At 43.2% G+C, this 20,633-nt stretch overlaps 2 protein-coding genes across 2 annotated transcripts in view; both read left to right on the forward strand.

The window, feature by feature from the left end:
* IFT22 (intraflagellar transport 22) overlaps positions 1–20,633 on the forward strand; it is a 134,870-nt gene that overhangs the window by 14,110 nt on the left and 100,127 nt on the right. The window lies entirely within an intron of this gene.
* Positions 7,755–20,633, forward strand: part of RABEP1 (rabaptin, RAB GTPase binding effector protein 1) — a 45,478-nt gene continuing 32,599 nt past the window's right edge. The window contains exon 1 of the mRNA XM_062614922.1: positions 7,755–7,894. Coding sequence (XP_062470906.1) covers positions 7,861–7,894 — 34 coding nt within the window. The 5' untranslated portion in view covers positions 7,755–7,860. The remainder of the gene's footprint in view (positions 7,895–20,633) is intronic.

Here is a 20,633-nt window from a genome sequence, read left to right on the forward strand (position 1 = left end):
GCTCCACAAGTTCAATACAAAAAAGAGTAAGAACACATGCTAAGTTGTTCCTGGGAATGCTGAAAACAACAGAGGAGCTGTCTTGGATTACCACATTTCTGAATTATGCCAGCCCAAAGTCTGACTTTAGGGAGGATATATTAGCGCTATGTTACTACACACATTGTGCTAAACTGGAGCACTCTGCATCTTTGGTTAATAAATATCCTGTTGATAACATACCAAACATCCCTGTTTTCTTGTTTACCTGGAGTTTCCACAGACTGCTGCACAACTACTGGTCCATGGAAAATTTTCATGTTTTTTCTTGGACATCTATTAGGGTGTCACTTCTTTGGAGATAATATTAATTTTTGTCTGTGCCCATTTTTAGCCCCATGGACTCCTTGTTCTCCTATTAGTTCCTTATCTCTAGCCCACCAAAACCTATAACCATACTTACTCAGAATTATGACTACTGCTTGCACACTTCTGTACAAGACCTTTTTCCAAATAATTTTCCCTCTTGAAGTCCAGGACTATCTGCATTTGTCAAACAATACAAGGCTGCTGAGACTGGGCAGTGGCAGCTGAAGTCACTGCTCCCTTACTTTCTCAGCTACCAGCGTAACTTCTTAGCCTCTTTGTGCTGATTCCACTCTGCAAAGGGGAAGGATTACAGGACAAGGATTTGGCCTTATTTTCTCTCTCTGCTGCAGGTCCTTCCCTTTAAGGATTTAATATGCATCCTTTTCTTCACCAGCTCCATCTACTGACACCTGCACTTCCTCCTGCTTTTGCCTTTTGCTCCCTCAGTCATCAGTAACTCCAACTCAGAAAACAGCTCTTCTTTAAAAGATGTGCTCTTCCAGGTTGTCACCTGGCTTCCTGAAAGGCTGATAATTTTGCCAGCCTTCCCTTAGAATCTTCTTCTATAATTGACTGTAGTCTTTTTTTATGTAGATCATCATGCATCCCACCAAGTGTAGCTTGACTATGAGACGTGCAGAGACGCTTTTGCCTCAATGGAATCGACTTTTTGTGTATTTACTCTGATTAGACACTGGATGGTGCTCTTTGTACTTCCATGCCAGCAAAAGCTCTTTCAAAGCAATCCCTCCTCTCATGAGAATTGCAAAAATTCCCCAGGGTCAGATACAGTTACATGCCTAAGCCTCTAAGTCCTGTGGGAAGAGCATGTTTTGACTACAAAGAACGTAGCTGAAGCTGCAGTGGCAGCAGCTCAGCTAGGTAAGGACAAATGCCAAATCAAGTATCACTACCTATTACAAATCCACCAAGTAGCAGCTTTCACATTCCTCCTCAAATATTTTATTTGCTAACTGGCTCCTTATCAGTGTTCCCCATAGCAACAGGAGAGATGCAAGTGGAATAAAGTAGGATGAATGGCATTATATCTGCATGTAAATGTAACTTGGATTATGCATGGAGAAGATGATCTGAAGGAGGTTAACAACGTAATGTGAAACCTCCTGTGGCCTCAGAGAAGAAGGGATCTCTAGTGCTGCATGAACAGTGAAAGAGTAAGGCAGGGAAGCATATCTCAGCAGCAAACATTTATGAGAGAATCAAACCGAGATTCCATAGAAAATGAGTTCATTTGATCTTTTTCACCTGTTAAGAAGCATTCATTTCACAACAGATGTTTGTCTTCAGCTGTTTTTCAAAGAAGGTCAGAAGCTTTTTGACACTTTTAAACGTGTGATGAATAATCAAAGGAAATCTGCTTTATAGCAAAAAAGCTATAAGGAAATAAGAGATACATGCTCAATTTCCCCCCCACTATTGCTGACTTTTGTGTATCCTCAGGCTTGTAAATCCGAGATAATTTCTTCTCTTCCAGATCCACTAAAAGGCTCTTTTTCCACTGAAAAGTGTCATAGAAGTATAACATATTTTGTGTGTCTCCATCTAAAGGATGCAGCTCTGGAAAAGGCACTCTAGTAAAATAAAGCAGCAAACTGAGAGACCACTTTAACATCTAAGAGAAATTGGGAAAAATAGGGAATAAAAGGATTCATAAGGATGGGATGATATTGAGGAAACAGCTGGAATAACTGGGGGTACTCACTGACTGAAAATGCAGGATTTAAACTTGTACTAACAAGTACCTGGCTTGGTCTGCCTCTGGGCACATAGGCACAAGCAGAGGCCTGGAAAAGGCTCTGGAATCACTGAAGAGTCCCACCTGAGGCCTCGAGCTATTCTTTTGGAGCTTCCAGCAATCCTACCTGGATGAAAGAGTTCAGAAGGGTGAGCTTGTTCAGCTGAAGGATTTGCAAAGATCTGGTGATCCTCTGAAATCCTCTGGAATCTCCTCAGCTGGTCCATGGTTTACACAAAGATTGCTGAGTCTTCTTGGGCATCATGTTCTTCTAAATATTGCCAGAGGCAGTTCTGAAACAGACATACTAAGAGTTAACAGAGGTTGGATTAATAAAACACCCCAAAATGAGCACTGCTGTTAAAGTCTTGACATGGAAGCCTTCTGATTACACCACTTAATATGAACACATGGGACAAGGAATTTCATAATACTTGCAATGCTTCATCCTTCTCTTGGCAAATGGGCATAGCAATCATTAGAATTTATGAGATATCTGATCTCCTTGTGCCTCAGAGGAAGAAAATGGGATAAATGGCCCAAATCCTGCAGATCTGATATGGGTCATCTTATCGATGTTAATGAATTGCTCTTCTCAAGATTTGGAAGTTGAATGCATGAGATGCTACCATTAACATGGTCTGTTCTTCTGAAGATTACTATTCCATGCAATATTTACATGCAAAACAGACCCGAAAAGCAGCTCCCCCATTGTTATTTTAGGTTTTTTAAAAGAAAAATATTACCTCAGAGCAAAAACCAAGAGTTCTTTCTGGGTTCCACTACCTTCATTGTCTCTGCTGCTGGACCACGTTGGGCTTTGCTGGGCAAAGTCTGATGAACGTGTGGGGACTGACATGGGCCTTGCTGATGCCTGCTCTCATCTATCATAAAATCCTGCTACAGTAACAGAGCTGGCAGGGGGGACTGTGTGTCCACACTTCAGCTACTGCAATACAAAGTCCAGTATCTCTGCTTAAGTCACTGATGAAGGCAGTTTTGGACTAAGGCTAAACACTGCTCAGTCCTACACTCAATCTTAAGACAGTTTAAACCAGTATGGGAAGTTTTGCCAGCATATCTACTGAACCCCTTTTCTTCCTTCCCTGTGTGTCTGTAGACAACTTTGTTAATATGGGTATAGGGAGTCTAAATGGGTTATGGCATATTTTTAGATCTTGCAGTGAAGGGGTATGTAAGTACAAAGCAGTGTTGGTTTTGTGCCTCCCTGCAGTGACAATTCTAATGAAGCATTGCTGAGCAAGGTTACCCAAAGGACTATGCTCTTAATGCGTCCTTTGCTATGCACATTGAATGAGTTTCTGATTCCTTGCTTATTTTGCAGTAAGAAAAATTGTTTAGTTTCATGGTACATCACAATATTCAATGAGCTTGCCCCTTGGGAACCCAGAGGGCTTTCAAATCTTAATATAGACATCTTTCAAATGAGATCATTAATGCGCATATATCTGGATTTAGGGCCAATGCAAGCACTTTGTTTTTTGCCTGCCAGATTTTCATTTTTGGCTTCATTTGCTTCCCATATATTCAAAGAACTGGACCACATGGAATCCTTTAAACAATAGATGGGATAACATAATTTTTCAATAGCTCATGAAAAGGTTTTTAACCACATGAACTATTCCAGGGTTCGCTAAGAAGTTACCATTGCAAATAATGTAATTGTTCCAGACTGAATTCCTTGCATTCCAGAATAACTTTTGAAGCAAAGAGCATGACTGGTTTGGGATTTTTAACCAACCTCTTTATGGTAATACTTAGATGAATGTAAATTTTGTCCAAAAGGTTTGTATTAAAAGGAAAGGACCAAAACCTACAAACACTCATATCTGCAGAACTAATACTTAATTCTAATGCCCTATCAATCTCAACAAAAGGAAAATAAACTTCTAAACATTAGGGAAGTCTGAAGATTTTTTATTTTAAACAAATAAAGGAGTGAGGAAAACAGTAGACAAACTCTGGCAAACCTAGAAATATTTAAAGTGCAAGCAGTAAGTTCTGGTTTTCCTCTTCTCTTTTGCTAGAAGGACAAGTATTTGCCTTCTGAATGAACTCAAGACTTGATATCATGAGCAGCTGAGTCCCTCTTTAAAGATAAATACAACTTCTGTTTCCCTGGGCTTCACCTGCACTCTATTTTGTCTGGACAGATGTTGACTCTCTACATTCAAACATTCCTGTTGCACTCATCTCAAGACAAAGTCATTTCATGGTTTGTTCAGGGAAGGAGTCTCTTACCAAAATCTTCACTGTGTAACACCTACAGGTAGAGTCATGTAGGATAGATGGTTATCGATAGTATGTGGGATAGTTGGTCTTGGAATTAGTTTTCCTACTTGCTCAGGCAGGGGATCCTCAGTTCTAGAGTTTTCTTCCTCTCTGAGTGCAGTGGAGTCTAGTCTAGCAATCCACAAAGCCTCTTCCCGAATCTGCCTTCTTACTCAGCTTTCTTGGATGAATTGAATTAAACAGTGGATGGTTTATGAGATGAACACCATGGGGAGCAGGGCCTGTAATTCACTGCATACTCCTACCATACAGGGCACAATAGAACTGAACTTCTTTGTGGCCAGTAGGCCAGTAAAGCAGCGTAAATGGGAAACAGCACAATTCAGGGGGTCTTTTTGATCTCCATTTTGATTCTGTGCTACAGGCCAGCTTCTCATTTTCCACACATCAGCCTGTTTCCTCTGAATTCACACCAGATGTAGACTTGGCCCTGCAAGTCCAGAACTTCAGTTTACCTTTTTAAAGACTCTGGTTTTTGTATAATCAGCTTAGCTGTTGTATAAAACAACGGTATCTTGTACCATTCAAAACTAAAGGAATTACTTCTGTATTTTATTAGTCTCACTTCCTACAAATACAAAGCTTTCATGATTATACTCTTCATCAGTCTGATCAGAGGCCTTTGTCCTCTGATCATCCACACCAAGGGACTTGCTGGAGTGTGCAATGACTTCCCCCAAAGCTGTGTACTTTGCTGCAAGTTGTAGTTCAATGTATGTAATTGGGTCTTGTCCTGTCACGGAGTTGGGACACAGACAGGGTAACTCTGGCCGTGTCCCAAATAGGATCTGGGCCTAGGATCTGGGGCTAGTTTCAGAGATAGTGACCGTGACCATTCTTTAAAGCCTAATGAAAAGAGATGCTTCAGTTGAGGTTAAAGTGCTCCAATTAAACAAAAAAAAAAAAAACAACAAACAAGAAAAAGAAAAACCACAGAAAGATTAAAAAACAGAAGTTTCACTTGGAACTTGAGCATACATGAACATCAAATCAATCACAAGACTGATCTATTAGGAAAACAGGTTTAATTAGCTCTTTTGCTACTTGTTTTACTTTCCTCAGGGAAAAAGAAAATACTTCTCTTCTAGATGTGTTGTGTAAATCACTTCACTAGTCTCTTTGCAAACCAAACCACCACAGTCCCCCTCAATTTACTCCTGGTTTCCCCTGAGAGTACACACTCACTGCTTCTCACTGGATGTTACTATCTAAACAAAAGCTGCAAACATTCTCCTTTCCAGTAAGGCTGCAAGATTACATTTGAGGCAGAGTGCAAGGTGCCAGCTACTCCTCCAGCTTGTGCTAGCACAGCACACTCTCCCTAGCAAGATGCATCTTCCGTTACCTCGTGTCTGCAGTTTGTGGTACTGATGCTGAAAACAGCCATGTTCGACTTGCAAGCCAAAAGTATTTGATAAAAATGCATGGGATTCTAGAGGCTTTGTTATTCCTGGAGCAGCTTATTCCAGAAATAGTCTCTGCCCACCTGCAGCTCTCAGCTCTGATCCATGCCTCGCTGATTCATTAATACTGTGCTTGTCCAACACTTACAGCAACAGAATTCAGGATTTTTGGTGTCTGCTGGTTCTGCCACTGCAACAGACCTGTTTCTATGAGTGCAAACCACTGTTAAAACCTCGCTTGCCTCTTCTAAAGCTTAGCTGAGTCATGTTGGAAAATCCTTTGAGACCAAGGCTATGAGAACTACAAGTGATTAGAATTAAATGGGACATTTTGGGAGGCAAAGAGGAAATTACCCAGTTCTTCCAGGTTACAAGCCATTGTGACTAGATACTACATAAACCTTGGCCTCTTTCATGTTCGATTATTGTCTAGAAAAAAGAAGTAAAGATTAAGTAAGAACCAAACCTACAAAGCTAGTACAGCTTTAGGCTGGAAAACAAGAAGGGGGGGAATACAAGCCCCATAACAGTTTTTCTGTTCCTCAAACTACTGTATAAACCCCATTTAATATGTACTCCCAAGAGTTCTGATTAAGATTTTGAAACGCTGCAATTCCAATAGTCAATATTTTGTCTATGGAAGTGATGCAAGACATATGATATTTATCCCTTAATAAGCACTTGTAGGTACAACAGATATCAAGTTTGATATTATCTTACCTTCTGTTTGCAGCAGGGGTGATGCACGAGTCTGATCCAGGCCGAATCAAAACGTGTGGGAGTTTTGCCTTGACATGAACAGGATGCAAACAGCTGCTGGTATGGGGAGGTTGGGGTACTCATACAAACACACACCAGGAGAGAGTTTGAAGCGCTCAGTTCCTTTCGTTAGGCCTAGATTTTCAACAGGATTCTCCCAATATCCACAAAAAGAAAGCCCGACACGTCTCAAGTTGGGAACACTGAAGAGTTGTCTTCAGTTTAAGCCTGTACTTTACAACAGCAAAACCTGACAAGATTTACCTCAAAATAGGAAAAATGTAAAAGATTTGTTTTCGGAGGTTCTCCATTTCACTTTTGTATTTGGTTCAACTGAGCAAAAATGCAACATGAAGCACAGAAACCCATGCCTTGCCATACCATGTCTTTGATTGCAAGGCCTTAAAAACTGCAGGAACAAGTGAGATCCAGCTTAAAAATGACTTTTGGGGGATGCAAACCCTAAGGCCAGCTGTAACAGACCGGCCCATGACAGGACTTGGTATCAACTCTTCACTCTTTCTATGGTTTTACATGCCCTCAACGGATGTAAATCTATTTCTTTATTGCTAAAAACATGGAGCTCAGACCCCATCTCCCAGTGCAGTGGAAGGATTAATGCCTTCCTCCATCAGCGCAGAAGAGATCCTGTGACCCGGCAAGCTCCATCCACCACCACAGCCCCGGCCACGCCACCTTCACTATGTAGCACAGCACTGTTCTGGGGCCCTCACAGCCCCGGGGGTGTCCCGCTGCCGCTCGGCCAGGCCGAGGCGGGAGAACCGGCCGGGAGCAGGGGGCAGGCGGCGGCTCGGCCGCGATCGAGCCTCAGGGTGGACTCGGGGCGACGGGAACCCCGCTGGGCGCCCTGAGCCGCGCCGGCTCCTCCATCGAGGCCGCCGCCGCCCCGGCCCTGCCCGCCACGGGCGGAGGCCTCAGCCCCGGTCCCTCCGGAGCCGGCTCTGCCCCGCCTCTCGGCCACTGGGTGACAAAGCAGCTCAGCAGGTGCCGGGCGGCGGCCGGACCGAGAGAAGCCACCGCGGCCGCAGCCCTCCCAGCTCCGGTGGCGGCAGCCGGTCCCGTGGTCTCACCGTGGGCGCCTGCGCGGCGCTCCTCCTCCTCCCGCCGGCGGCGGCCGCTGTCAGGATGAGGCGGAGGAGGAGGAGGTCTGGGCCGGCAGCTCTCGACTCTCGCCGGGGCCCCCTGGCGTAGCGGTTCCCGCTCCGACGCCGCGGCTGGAGGCGGAGGAGGCCGAGGCGGCGCCGCCCGCCCTCCGCAGCCATGGCCCAGCCCGGCCCGAGCCCTCCAACGGACGGTAAATGGGGATGCGGCCTCTCTTCGCGGAGCCGGGCGGCTGCGGCCTGCCCAGCCCTGGGCTCGCCTGCGGGGCCGCGCCGGCGGGGGGACGGGGGGCAGCGGCCTGGAGGAGGCGGCCTTGCGGGGCCGCGAGGGTGGGTGGTGAGGGCAGCGAGGAGGTAGGATCGGCGGGGCAGGGTGCGTGGGGCACGGCCCGCGATGGGGAGGCCTGCGGGGCCCGGGGGGGAGCTGTGCCCGGCCGGAGGCGGGTGAGCGCCCATGGGGGGAGCTTGGCCGGGAGAGGTGGGCCGGGAAGGCCTTGAGAGGGCGAAGGGGGCATCGCAAGGGGTTATTAGTTTGTAAATGTGTTTAATGTGGAGCAAGGGCGGCTCCCCAGCGCTGAGGAGGGAGGATAATGCTTCGGAGCATTATCGGGAGCGCTGCTGGCTCCTGCCGGGAAAGGGGCTCCCAGCCTGCGTGTGCGGTGGGATGAGGAAGGCCTCCCGCCCTGGGGAGGAGGGGGAAAGGGTGGTGATGCTTGTATCCAGGTAGACATTGATCGACTGGGTAGGACTCTGTCATTGATTTAGCCGCAGCAGGTGATGTTGGGCTGTATTCGATCTGTGCGTGCAGCAGAAAGGCTCTTCGGGAGGTTGAGGTCAGGACACTTCGTGTGGACAGTTCATTCCTGTGCTGGAAAAGACAAAAGAAAATGACAGCTCTTCTCTCAAGATGGTATTTACCTGTGCAAGAGGCAGCTAAGCTTTCCCTGAAGGTTTTTGTTATGGAAAGGTTATTTGTGTCTGATCTGGGAGGAATTACAAGAAAGTATTTTTTCCCCTTAGAATAGGTTACGGAACTGTGTGCACATCAGAAAAAGTGTAAGAAATGCTTGGCTGGACAGATGGGATTGAAGGGGCAGTGTTTAGTGAATGGGATATATGGGAGGGGGCAAGAGAGCAAGGAATGTTGTTTGAGGCTGGACAGGTTGTAGAAGTAGGACTAGAGAGATGTGCAGAATCCTGAAGGATAGGTGCTTACCCAGCCATGGGACTATGCCAGAGCTCTCCTTTTAGGGAGCAGCCGAGTTTCCCTGGGAAAGCACTGTTAGAAAAGGGCAGTCATGGATTCTTAATTATGCATATCTAGGGAATTGTGTGGGCTTTTTCTTTTTTAGTGGAGTTGCACTAGAAAGTGCTTCTCCTCAGGGATTTCACTAATTCAATCTACCTTTTTAAAGTGTTAAAGATGAAGGTGCTTAGCTTGTGGGGGTTTTCCCTACATTAAGGCCAATGATTGCACCCTTGTCCTTCTAGAGCACTAAAGGGAAGGTGAATTTGCTTGCTGTCATGCTTGTAAGATCAGTGTTGGTATGGGTTGCTCTTGTGTACTTTCTGATGAATAACCATTGTTTATTGTTCTTTAGCCTGTGCTTCTGAAAGCTACAGAACAACTTCCAACATATTTTCTTCTTGGCTCTTGCAAACTTGTCTGACTGCAGGTGTGCAGCAGAGCTGTGCATTGTACAAATGTTCGCTGCCTCTTGACCAGGAAAGGTAGTTGTATGTTAGTAGTATATTTGAAGTTCCAAGTTGGGAAGATTTTATTTTGTTGATGATGTTCTTTAACATAAAAGAAGGCAAAAAGGTGCAAGTAAAATTTAGTAATTAGGTAGGTTGATGAAGTCTTTCTTGTAGGAGGTACCGATTGTTGTCTTTCTTATGCTTACTAGCTGTGGGAAGATGAGGATGCTGTAAATAAGACACATGGCAGAAGGGAACTGCCTGCACGTTGGATGGATTCTGAAAGTGGTTGCTGTGTTCTCACACTAAAGAATTGGAGCTCCTAAAATGGCTCCTCTCCCTCATCCTCCTCTGGTGGTAATAGGACCAGTCTGGGGAGGGGTTAATCCACTCAGATTACTATACTGTTGTTATCAAGTGTGTTGGTATTATTTTTAAATAACTTGCCAAAAGTGTGCCTTGAAACTTCTCCATTCTATTTTCATATAGAGAAAATATTGAAGAAAGGAATTCCTTAGTATTTTTAGTTGTCTGCACTGAATTTATTGCTTAAAGGAGTAGTATAACCTCTGATTTAAGATTACATGTGACGAAATAGAACTGGATTAGTATGTTCCCCTAAGGAAAAATAATGGCTTGTTATAACTACTTATATTGATTAGAAATGCCTTATGCATTCTTTATTTCTTCAAGACACATCAGCTATGATTTTCTTCTTGTTGTTGAAAGCAAGTATAAAAGAACTAGTATTTCTCTTGTAGTAATAACATATGGAACATCAGGAGAGGAATATCATACAGAATGTATATTCTATTCTAATGCCCATACTGAAATGAAAATGGGCCCAAGAAGAGGGGAAGGCATAGCACAAAGATACAGGAAAAGAATGCAGTTCAGGTCCTACCCTACTTTTGTGCTTTGCCTTAGTGTGGATGTTAATAACCCTCTAATTCTTTTGTGTGTGGTAATAGAGTTTCCATACGATAGCAATCACAGAAAGGCTGAGTGCAGAGTCCTTTCGCTGGTGTAGCTCTGTGCACTGTGCTGTGAACTCACAGCTAATGGTGTCAACCTGTGCTGCAAGTAGGTGTGTGCTGCTTATTGATCCTGGTCAAAGTGCTTTAATTCATGTGTGTTGTCTAGATTGTGTGACTGGAACACAAATGCCTTATTTTTCCAAACATTTTTCTTTTTGAGGGTGGTGTGCTCTCAGCCTCCCTGGGTTTAATACGGGTCTGGATGCTTGCCCGCTCTGAAAATAAGGTTACAAACAAAATATTTTGGCATCAGAATGCTCGGGCTTTAATATTATTCCCCATTTCATATCTGGAAAAAGCTTCAAGAAACTGCAGTTACATAAAACATTAATTCTTCAAGACTAAAATGAATTACAATAATATGCAAATTATTAAACTCTTCTTACTGCACTAGTAAACTTGAGCCATAGTACAGGCAGACTGGTAATTAGCATAACTGTTGGTATTATTCTGTAATAAAGGAAGCTGTTAATGGCACAGTCTATCAGATATCTTAATCAGAATTGCCAGCAGAAAGCATTCATGCAGTATTGGAATAACTTGTTTCTACCCCTGTGCTTAGGCCAGTGAAAATGGTGTCTTTTTGTTGTGCTTGGAGATTCTGCCAGCTCTCAGGGGCAAGAGCGTTCATCTCTACATGGAAGGTTGGAGGAGGTTGGCATATTGATTTTAGTACCACTAGCAGTGCCATGAGCAGCGCTGTTTCCCTGTGGCAGTAGTATGGGATCCTGGCAAGAGCACAGACTTGCTGCTGCTGTACTTCTTACATATTCCCACAGCTGAGCATTGCTAGTGGAGGGGTCTGGGACGTCGCATAGAAAATTAAGTAACAAAACTTAAACCTTAGATGCTTTTATGCTTCTAGTTATTTTCCTTGTCAGTATCACATTTAGATGAAATTGAAGTATCTGAAAATGTGACTACTCATCTCAAAAGCCGGGTGTGCTTGGTAGGGGACTGGTTTTGAGCACTGAAGTTCAGCTGTTGATGTAACTGTCAAATGTTAAACTCTCCTCTTCGGGAGTAACTTCAGAATTGTTGGTACTTTCCAAGAGCCAAAAAATGTCTTTCCTCACTTTCATTTTGCTTTATCCTGGGTTTATTATTATTTAATATTACTAATATTATTAAATAAATATATTTTTCATAAAAATACCCTACAAACATTCACAGGTTTGGGTTGTTTTTTTTTAAGCGCTCTGTTTCTCTGTGTCAGTTCAATGCACTAATCTGGGATTTGGCTTCAAACGCAAAGCAGACACCTTGAATGTACATGTTTCCACTGTTAAGAATTTCTAAGGAAGTTCTGGTCCATTCAGCAGGTCTGTTTGCTCTGGAGTAGAAATATACCCATTGAGGGTGTCTGGTTTACTGCTGAAGCCAAGTCCCAAATCTCTCTCTTAATTTTGAAGGATACCCTGACCCTGTTCATTATAATTAGCTGTTGACTTGCCTGAAGGCACAACGAATCTATTTTAGCACATGGACTGACTCTCTTGTATTTCGAACACTGGAAAATAGAAATTCTTTGCCCATTTCTATTGCTGCTTGGCCACTTGATCATCCTCACAGAGAAGATGGCTTTAGCAACTGTTTTCTTCCCTTTCTGGCCTGCTGCTTCAAGATGCTTAGTTGCTTTCCCATAGCCCTTTGTGGGTGGAGCAGATTCCCACTGTGGAACTAGTTTCTGTGCACTTCCTTGAAAGTGACTGAAGAGGAATTTTGTTGTAAAACTTTGAAGAAGCTAAACCAAACAGTGTGTCTCAGTGTGGGAGCGGACCAAATCCCATAGGCTTCACCACGTGTGATGGCTGAATGGCAGGCTTCCTGGGTTGTCACTCCAGCACTTTACTAAAAATCCCTTTCAGATGTGAAGTTTTCCATGTTACATTGGGGTATGTGATTATATTGGGTATTGTTAAAAAAATATGTAGTTGAAAAGCAAAACCAGGAGGTTATGGCTTTACTGTGATTGAAGTCTTCCAAGATAAGAACCGGGAACTCTGATAAGCAGCACTTACTAAGCAGACTCTGACAATAAGGCTGGGGAGAAAAGAAAAGATAACTACCTATAAATGCCATTGTGTGTGTGTGTGTATTTAAGAGGAGCATCCTTCACTCCAAAGGTCTAGTGCTTCTGAGTGGTTCATAGTCTTTACTCGCAGAATTGTTTCTAGTGACTGATTTAGTGGTGTTTGAGTTAATGGTACTAGCCTCTGCAAGTTATTCTATAAATAGTGTAAGCATTGTGTAATTTTAGTCATGGTATAGTCAGTTAAACATGATGATGAATTATCTCTGGAAAAATTGCAATCATTTGATATCTTCACATAAATTAACATAGGAGGAACAAGTGAGTAGCACACTTGTAGTTAATATTTCTGTCTTTCAGAAACAAGAGCATTGCTTTTTAGTTCTTCACTGAAATACACCTGGTGCTTGAGAAAACATCTGGGTTGTCCTGTTGCTTTATGGCAGTGCCAGTAGTACCTTAAGAATGCAGAACTGCAGCATGGCTGCTCGTGTAATGAGGAATTGCTATGTTTGATTGATTGATTTATTTCCATTCATGTCTGCTTCTGTCAACCACAACTGCTGTTGGCGTTCAGCTGACTTGTGGCGCTTCTTCTCTCCTTCCTGTTGCCATCCTATGCTTGTCTTCCCTGGCCTGACTCCTCCAAATACAACAAAGAGGGAAAAATAGAAGCTTTTGAATCACACTTCACATCTGTTTCCATCTCCCCTGGCAATTTCTGCTTCCACACAGTTAAGTGGAAGAAATGTGGTCTTACTTGACCTTTGGTCACAGATTTTTAACTCTCCAGTCAAACAACCAGTCATTTGACCTTGTCTTGGGCAACTCCTGCTCTTCAGCTAATCCTCCAGTTTCCTCAGTCCCAGCCATCCTCTCATCTTCTTTAAACGTTGCTCTCCTTCTCACAGGCCTTTTGCAACTTCCAGTCCGTGGGTGATGGTGTACTTGGCCCTTGTTTTGGCTGCTCTCTGCTTGCTCTGCTTTGCAGTGAGCATACCTTTACTCTCCATTTACTCTATGCTTCCATTCTTCTGGAGAAAATTGCATGACCCTACAAACTTCCTCTGTGAAAAATGTCTTGCAAGCAGCATTGCTCCCTGGCTGTGTTGGATCTTGGTTTGTTCAATATCTTTCTTTAAGATCTTTCCATTTCTTTTACTAAGAAGGGAAGATCTTTTTATGCTTTACTCTTGGTATAGAGCAAGAGCAAGTCAACTGCTTTTCAACCCTGCCTTACATGTGTTCAGGTTCTGAATGTTTTCTCAGAACAGGTTTTTTGCAAGCAGTGATCATTACTCACTCATCTATTTATCATATGGTTGGCTGACATCTAATTCTTTAATACCTTCCTTGGTATCTTTTAAAGCAAAGCAGTTAAGTGCCTCGCAGATAGCAAAAATTAGTTGCTGGAAGTTAATTTCTGCCTCTTGAAAAGCTAGAAAAATGTCAAAGTTCTGTCTTTTGGCTGTCAGAGCAGTTCTGAAAGGTGGTATCAGTAGAGAGCAGGGCAGGAAACATGCACTGTTGAGCTTTGCTGGGCTTGTTCTGTGAGCCCTGTCTGGTCTTGTGTGTCTGGCAGTGTTAAGAACTGAAAAATAAGATCTTAAAAACCAGCCTGATTTAGTTACTTCAGTAAGTGAAGAGCTATGTCTTACTGTGATGAGTCACACCAAGAGCAGAGATTTCAATTCAGGTGGGGTTTTTTTGTTGTTAATATTTATTTTCTAGTTATATTTTGTGGAAAATGCTTTTCAGTAAAACATTGGAGCAAAAATGCAATAACAGGTCCAAGTTATACATGGCAAAGAGAATCAGAACCAATAACTGAAAGATAACAAGCATTGACAGTGAGGTGCTCCAATGGGAATGGCCTGTAGGTAAGAGAAAGGGCTTAACTGAGGATCAAACCAAACCAACTTTAATTATAGCAGTGCTGCCCATGCCTTTAGGGAAGTGACCTGAATAGACTATGTGGGTTATATTGCATCTTTTGTCAATACATGTTTTTAACTTACAGCTAATTGCTGCAGGATTTGAAATGCTTTTAAAATAGTAACAAAAGAGAGAAATCAGCAAAACCAAAGAAGAGCTCTCTTTCACCTTTTCTGCCTGAGTGTTTCTGTGTCGAACTGTTTACCCGCCACACCTATGCCTTGGTACAGTAACTTCTGGTATTTGCATGGGTGGTCACCATTGAAATACTAACAGAAATTATTTTTGTGTTCTATTTTCCTCTGTGCTCCGTCAGTGCTATGCAAAATGATGAGACAAGCACCACGGTTGATTGCTTGGAAAAAAAATGTACGGTAACTTGCAAACAGTAACTTGGGTACAACCACAGAATATAAACCAATCCTTACATCTGTATTTTCAGTGTCATTGGCTTAATGTACATAGGGAGAAACACAGATGGGTGCTAGAAGTTATTGCTCAAGCAGTAATTATGTTAAACCATCCACTCTTAATTTTCATATCTGGTACCCTTTTAAGAAAATTGCCTTTCCTAAGGCCTACTGAAATTCGTATTAGACTCCCATTGACTTCAGACACAGGAATTGGAGCATTCATCTTGCATTAACAGTAGTCTGTGCCAAAATCACTGTGATATAATTTAGCTGTGGTGTTCCTTGGTTTATTTTGGTGAAATATGAAGCATAAATTTGGCTCTATTAGTTCAAGCCATCTGACAAGCTGGCATCTTTGTGACATCCACCACATATTTTAGATTTTCTTTTAAAGATTGGTTTCAAGTAAGGTTTTGTTAATTGACACTTCATGATGCCTGTTTATATCTTCATCTTTGTGCTCTATCTAGGGATGTGTGCTAAATTAATGAGAAAGCAATTAGCCAGCCTCGGGATTCTGTGCTTGACTGATGCTTCTAGCTGTGAACATATTATAGCTGTCTGTCAGGTCTTCAGCTTCTGTTTGAGTTTTAGATAAAACTGGAGATGAAAATACTAAATCTCTAAATGGTGTAGGAGCTCTTGATGCTACAAAGGTTATGTTAGTTTGAGGCACTGAGGGTTACGTTTAGCTGATGATACAGCAGGAAGGGTTGTAATAGCACATTATAGGTCTAATCTAACTGCATTGTTGTACTAGCATATTTGCTTTTAAGCAGAAGTAAATCAGAATCACAAAATCAAATGTAAGCCTAATCTTGTTCTGGAACACAAATGTTTTCGTATATATTTTTATCTACAGCTCTAGGTTTTGTACCAGTCCAAATCCATCTATACTGTAGTCACCCTTTCAAAAGCTGCATTTGTTCAAAACCCATGTGTGTACAAACACTGATGGGAAACTTGAGCTTTGGAATTTGCTTTCAGATACAGATTAAGTTTGTAAGCTTCCCCTGGAGAGCCTTGAATGGAAATCAGGATTTGAGGAAGGTCATTTATCACTTACAAATGACAGTCATCAAGTCTTAAAAACTAAATTCTGCTGCATGAGTACAGTGATCTGTTGCCACAAGAGAAAGTGCAGGACAGAAGGAAGGCCTGGCTATTTCTTTTGGCAAGCAGCATGCACTTAGGTTTAAACTGATTATCAAACTAGACCCATGGGCTGTGGTTTTATGTTGCAGCTGAGGCAGCCTAGAAGGTTGCTGCTGCTGAATGGAGTGATCCTGCTCTCTTCTTCCTGCTCCCACAATGGCATTCCCATCATTTCTTCTGTGCCACCTCTGTGCATTGAACCCATTACTCAGCCAGTTCAACTCAGTCACCTGGGTGATAATTACTCACTGCTGGATTAATGAGTTTAATTTCGTGATAGACCTGATGAGCATAAAGGAAAGGGTGGAGACCTCATATTAGTAATATGAGTGTCCAAGGGTATCCTTCAGTCTCTGTTTATCACAGTTTAAATCAGTTTACATCCTCGCCATCATGTTTGTGCCAGTTCTGGTATATTCTCAGCCAAGTGATAAGCCTGGGGACCTGGTTAGGCTGAAAACTGGTTTGACTTACTCCCCTGCCATCCCCCAACTTCTTGCTGTGTAACTTCTCTGATCCTGTCACTGTACAGCCTCAAAGGCAGCATGGTGGGGATAAAAGGCATGCGTGGTCAGGGTGAAGTGGGAGTGTTAAGTTACCTCTTCAGGTGACCATCAGTACTTAAGTTGATGTAAAATGTTCATACCTACAGGCTTAGTAAAGTCTTCATGTTCTATACTGCTTGTATCCCAGGCATATTTAATTAAATATTAATGCTGGAGGAGGATTTTCTTCCTTTTAGCTGTTCAGAAATTAATTTGGTTGACTAGTGGTAGCAAAAAAACCCCTGTATATATAGAATGATGGCAGTGTTTTCTGGCAAGAAATAGATTATAGAGGCTTGGGGGAGTAGTATCCTGTTGTTCTCAGGGAAGCTATTAAATTTCTGTAGAAACCTTGCTCCAAATGACAGGAACCATATCCTGTTCCTTATCAAAGAAAGATGGTAATCATCATTTATTATCTGTCATCTGGCAAAATTATTTTCCAGGCCATTTAGTAAGATTTATATCCTTTAAGACATTACTCTAAGCACTATGTTTTCATGCCTGCAACCTGCTGTTCTGACAACTAACACTTGTAAATTACTCTGGAAGTAAGTCTTCACCTGTTACTTTTCTCAGCATCTTCTCTGCCTACCATGTTGAGTGGCCAAGAAGGGATAGGGAGCCACAGAGGAAAAGAAATCTGGAGTTAACTCCCTTTTGTAATGCCTGTTCACACTGATAACTCTCAGGTTATGCATGAATTACTGCTGTTTCTGAAGCTTTGCTGATACCTGTAGCGGTACAGTGGTGCTGTCTGGTAGCTGCACATGTGGAAGTGGGTTTGCATGCTATTATTGACTGTAGCAGCTTTTGAAAATGTCCCCAAAGATGCTGATTTCCTTGAAATGGAAGTCTCTTCATACCTGTAGTAATGGTGAACTACACAAGCCATTGCCTGTATAAATTTCACAGCAGTGATGACTTTTGGGGTTTTTCTGCATTATTTTCTTGGTCTAGCCATGTGCTTATGTCTCCACTTGCTCATTCATTTTTGTCACCTTCCTTTGAACTTTCAAGTGTGCTACCTCATCATAAATTTGTTCTTTCTGCTCAGAAACTGGGAAGCAGAGTATTCGGGATGGTCCAGTCTGGATGCTCCCAAAGCTACACCTCAGTTGTTGTCCCAGTGACAAATGTCAGGTGAGCACGAGATCTCAGACTAGGGGTCTGGGGGGAATTTTTGAGTTAATGGAATAGTTTTATTTTTGAAGAAGCAATTTAATATAGAAGAACAATGCAGCAGGGTTGGTTTGTTGTGCTTTCTTCCCTGAAAGCTGAGTCATACACTATTCACTTTTCCTCCCAAAAGAGGACCGCCTTTAATAAATCTGTAGGCGAAGGGATAAACGTAAGGAGTCAAAGGGAATTTTTTCCCCCTCCCATTTTCATTTGATTCCCAAATGAATCAGCAAATAAATGATCTTGAAAGAAGATCAGTACTGAGTTTGTCTTGGCTTAGCAAATATTTACATTGTAAGAAAACATATTTGTGGTGTTCAGTGACAGATTGTGAACGTGGCCTCCTATGTAGTGATGTGCGTGTCAGAATCTCTCCCTCAGTGGCTGTCAATCAGGAATGCTCTCTCATTTGATCAGAGGAGCAGATTTCTGATGGTTTTTTAAAACAGACAATATCCTCATTTTAAATTTTGTTTTTCTTGCAAGATACACTGAAACCCTCACTGTCAAGTACAGTTGCTATGTGAAGCAGTTAAATCCTCTTCTGCGTTTTGAGGTTATATCATGCAAATGATGAGATGTGGTAGCATGGAAAACCTTGGCAGAAGCAGTTCTGTGTAAGTATGAAGACTCATTCATGTTTTCAGTGTTGCTTTGGTCAGGAGGTATTAAGTGACTTGACATTTTTGGGGGACTTGCTTTAAAATACTGTGGCATCGGAGTAGGTGGCTCTGCCTGAAGGAGGTGTTGCTGCAGGCTGAAGGAGCCTCCTCTGTCTGCTTAACGCATCCATTGTGTTGGATGTTTAACATACCACTTAATGCGGTAGGACATCCTGATGAAATAAAAGGAGTGGTGAAAGTGTGTGTGAAAGCTGACATGTTTGGTGCATTGTTTAAGCTTCTATGTATTAAATGCTCAAAAAGGTTTGCCAAAGGGATCAAGTCAGGCTGTGACTGCAGGGTATATAGATCTGTCCGGGCTTTGAGCTGATAGTGGTGTAATCACAGTAGCAATGACACTCAGTGCAAGCTGTTGAACCCCTGTAAAGAAATGTCACCAGTACCTGGCTATGTAACTTTCTGTGGGGGTTGACTCTGGCTGGACTCTGGGCGCCCACCAAAGCTGCTCTGTCATTCCCCTCCTCAGCTGGACAGGGAAGAGAAAATACAAGGAAAGGCTTGAGATGACAGGGAGAGATCACTCAACAGTTGCTGTTGTGGGGAAAGCAGACTCAGCTTGGGGAAATCGGTTTAATTTATTATCAATCAATCAAAGTAGTATAATGAGAAATGAAACCAAATCTTAAAACTCCTTCCCCCCCACCCCTCCCTTCTTCCTGGGCTCAGCTTCACTCCTGCATTCTCTGCCTCCTCCCTGCCAGTGGTGCAGGGGGACAGGGAATGTAGGTGGTGTCAGTTCATCACACATTGTCACTTCTTCCTCCTCAGGGGAGGAGGACTCACACTCTTGCCCTGCACCAGTTTGGGGTCCCTCCCATGGGAGACAGTTCTCCACCAACTTCTTCAACGTGAGTCCTTCCTATGGGCTGCAGTTCTTCATGAACTGCCCCAGTGTGGCCCCCTTCCATGGGGTGTAGTCCTTCAGGAACAGATGGCTCCAGTGTGAGACCCCTGCGGGTCACAGGTCCTGCCAGTAAACCTGTTCCAGCATGGGCTTCTCTCTTCATGGGGCCACAGGTCCTGACAGGAGCCTGCTCTGGTGCAGGATTCCCACAGGGTCACAGCCTCCTTTGGTCATCCCCCTGCTTTGGTGTGGGGCTCTCCCCAGGCTGCAAGTGGATATCTGCTCCACTGTGGGCTTCCATGGGCTGTGGGGGCCAGTTTCACCACCATGGTCTGCACCATGGGTTGCAGGAGAATCTCCTCTGCTCCCCTCACCTTAGTGACCTCTAGGTCTGCAGGACTGCTTCTCTGGCATATTCCCACTCCTCTGCAGCTGCAATTGAAGAGGTCTTTTCCTCTTTCTTAACTATGTTATCCCAGAGGTGTTACCAGCATTGCTGATGGGTTTGACCTTGGCCAGTGGTGGGTGCGTCTTGGAGCTGGCTGCACTGGCTCTGTCAGAGGAAAGGTTTCCAGCAGCTTCTCTCAGAAGCCACCCCTTCAGCCACCTGCTATCAAAACCTTGCTAGGCAAACCCATTCCACCCCTAACCTCTCTCATTTACATATCTAAGAATTATCACTTAAATCCACATACAACACAGTCTTCACAAGCTTCACTCACATCAGCAACAACGAAAAAGAATTCCCTATGCCAAAATCAAAAACATCATCGCATCACTGTATGAGAGTGATGAATTTACACGCAATGACACCCTTCATCCCTTCACCACAGTTGCAAAATTCCCCATGACTTGGATACTTAACCTTCTGCTGAGTTTTGTGCAGCCATCCCTATGGTCTTGTTTGCTCAAGCAGTGCCTAGTTTGAGTAAATGTACACAGCTTGTAGAGTAAATAAACCCTTCATAAACCCCAGAAGTCATTGAGCTTCTTTCCTGCAGTCGTCTTTTAAAATTGATCCTCTTGTGAAGAGCGGTTATAAAAAATGAAATCTGTTAAAGCAAAGGGAATAAATGTGCCACTGAGAGAGCAGGGAGAATGCTGATGAGTGGGATGAGATTGGGAATTCGGTTCTCTCCATTTTGTGTCACTGGAGATGAATTCAAAATTCACCAGAGAGTAGCTTGCTGTGGATTTTTGAAATACTCTGCTCTGTATTCAAGCTTACCAGCTCTGCCTGCCTGAGATTCGCTGATGGTAGCAGCAGGATGCAGCCAAAATGCTTCCTGTAGGATAACCATAGTGTCCAGGTGACTTTTCTGACACTGTGGTTCACCCACTGCTGCCCTGTTTAAGTTATCACTGCAATGATGATGCCCAAAATTAAAAGTGCTAACAAACAACATTTT

The sequence above is a fragment of the Pezoporus occidentalis genome, unplaced genomic scaffold, assembly GCF_034315485.1.
Source record: "Pezoporus occidentalis ecotype Australia unplaced genomic scaffold, CSIRO_AGI_Poc_V1 ctg179, whole genome shotgun sequence".
In the NCBI taxonomy this organism is placed as follows: domain Eukaryota; kingdom Metazoa; phylum Chordata; class Aves; order Psittaciformes; family Psittacidae; genus Pezoporus; species Pezoporus occidentalis.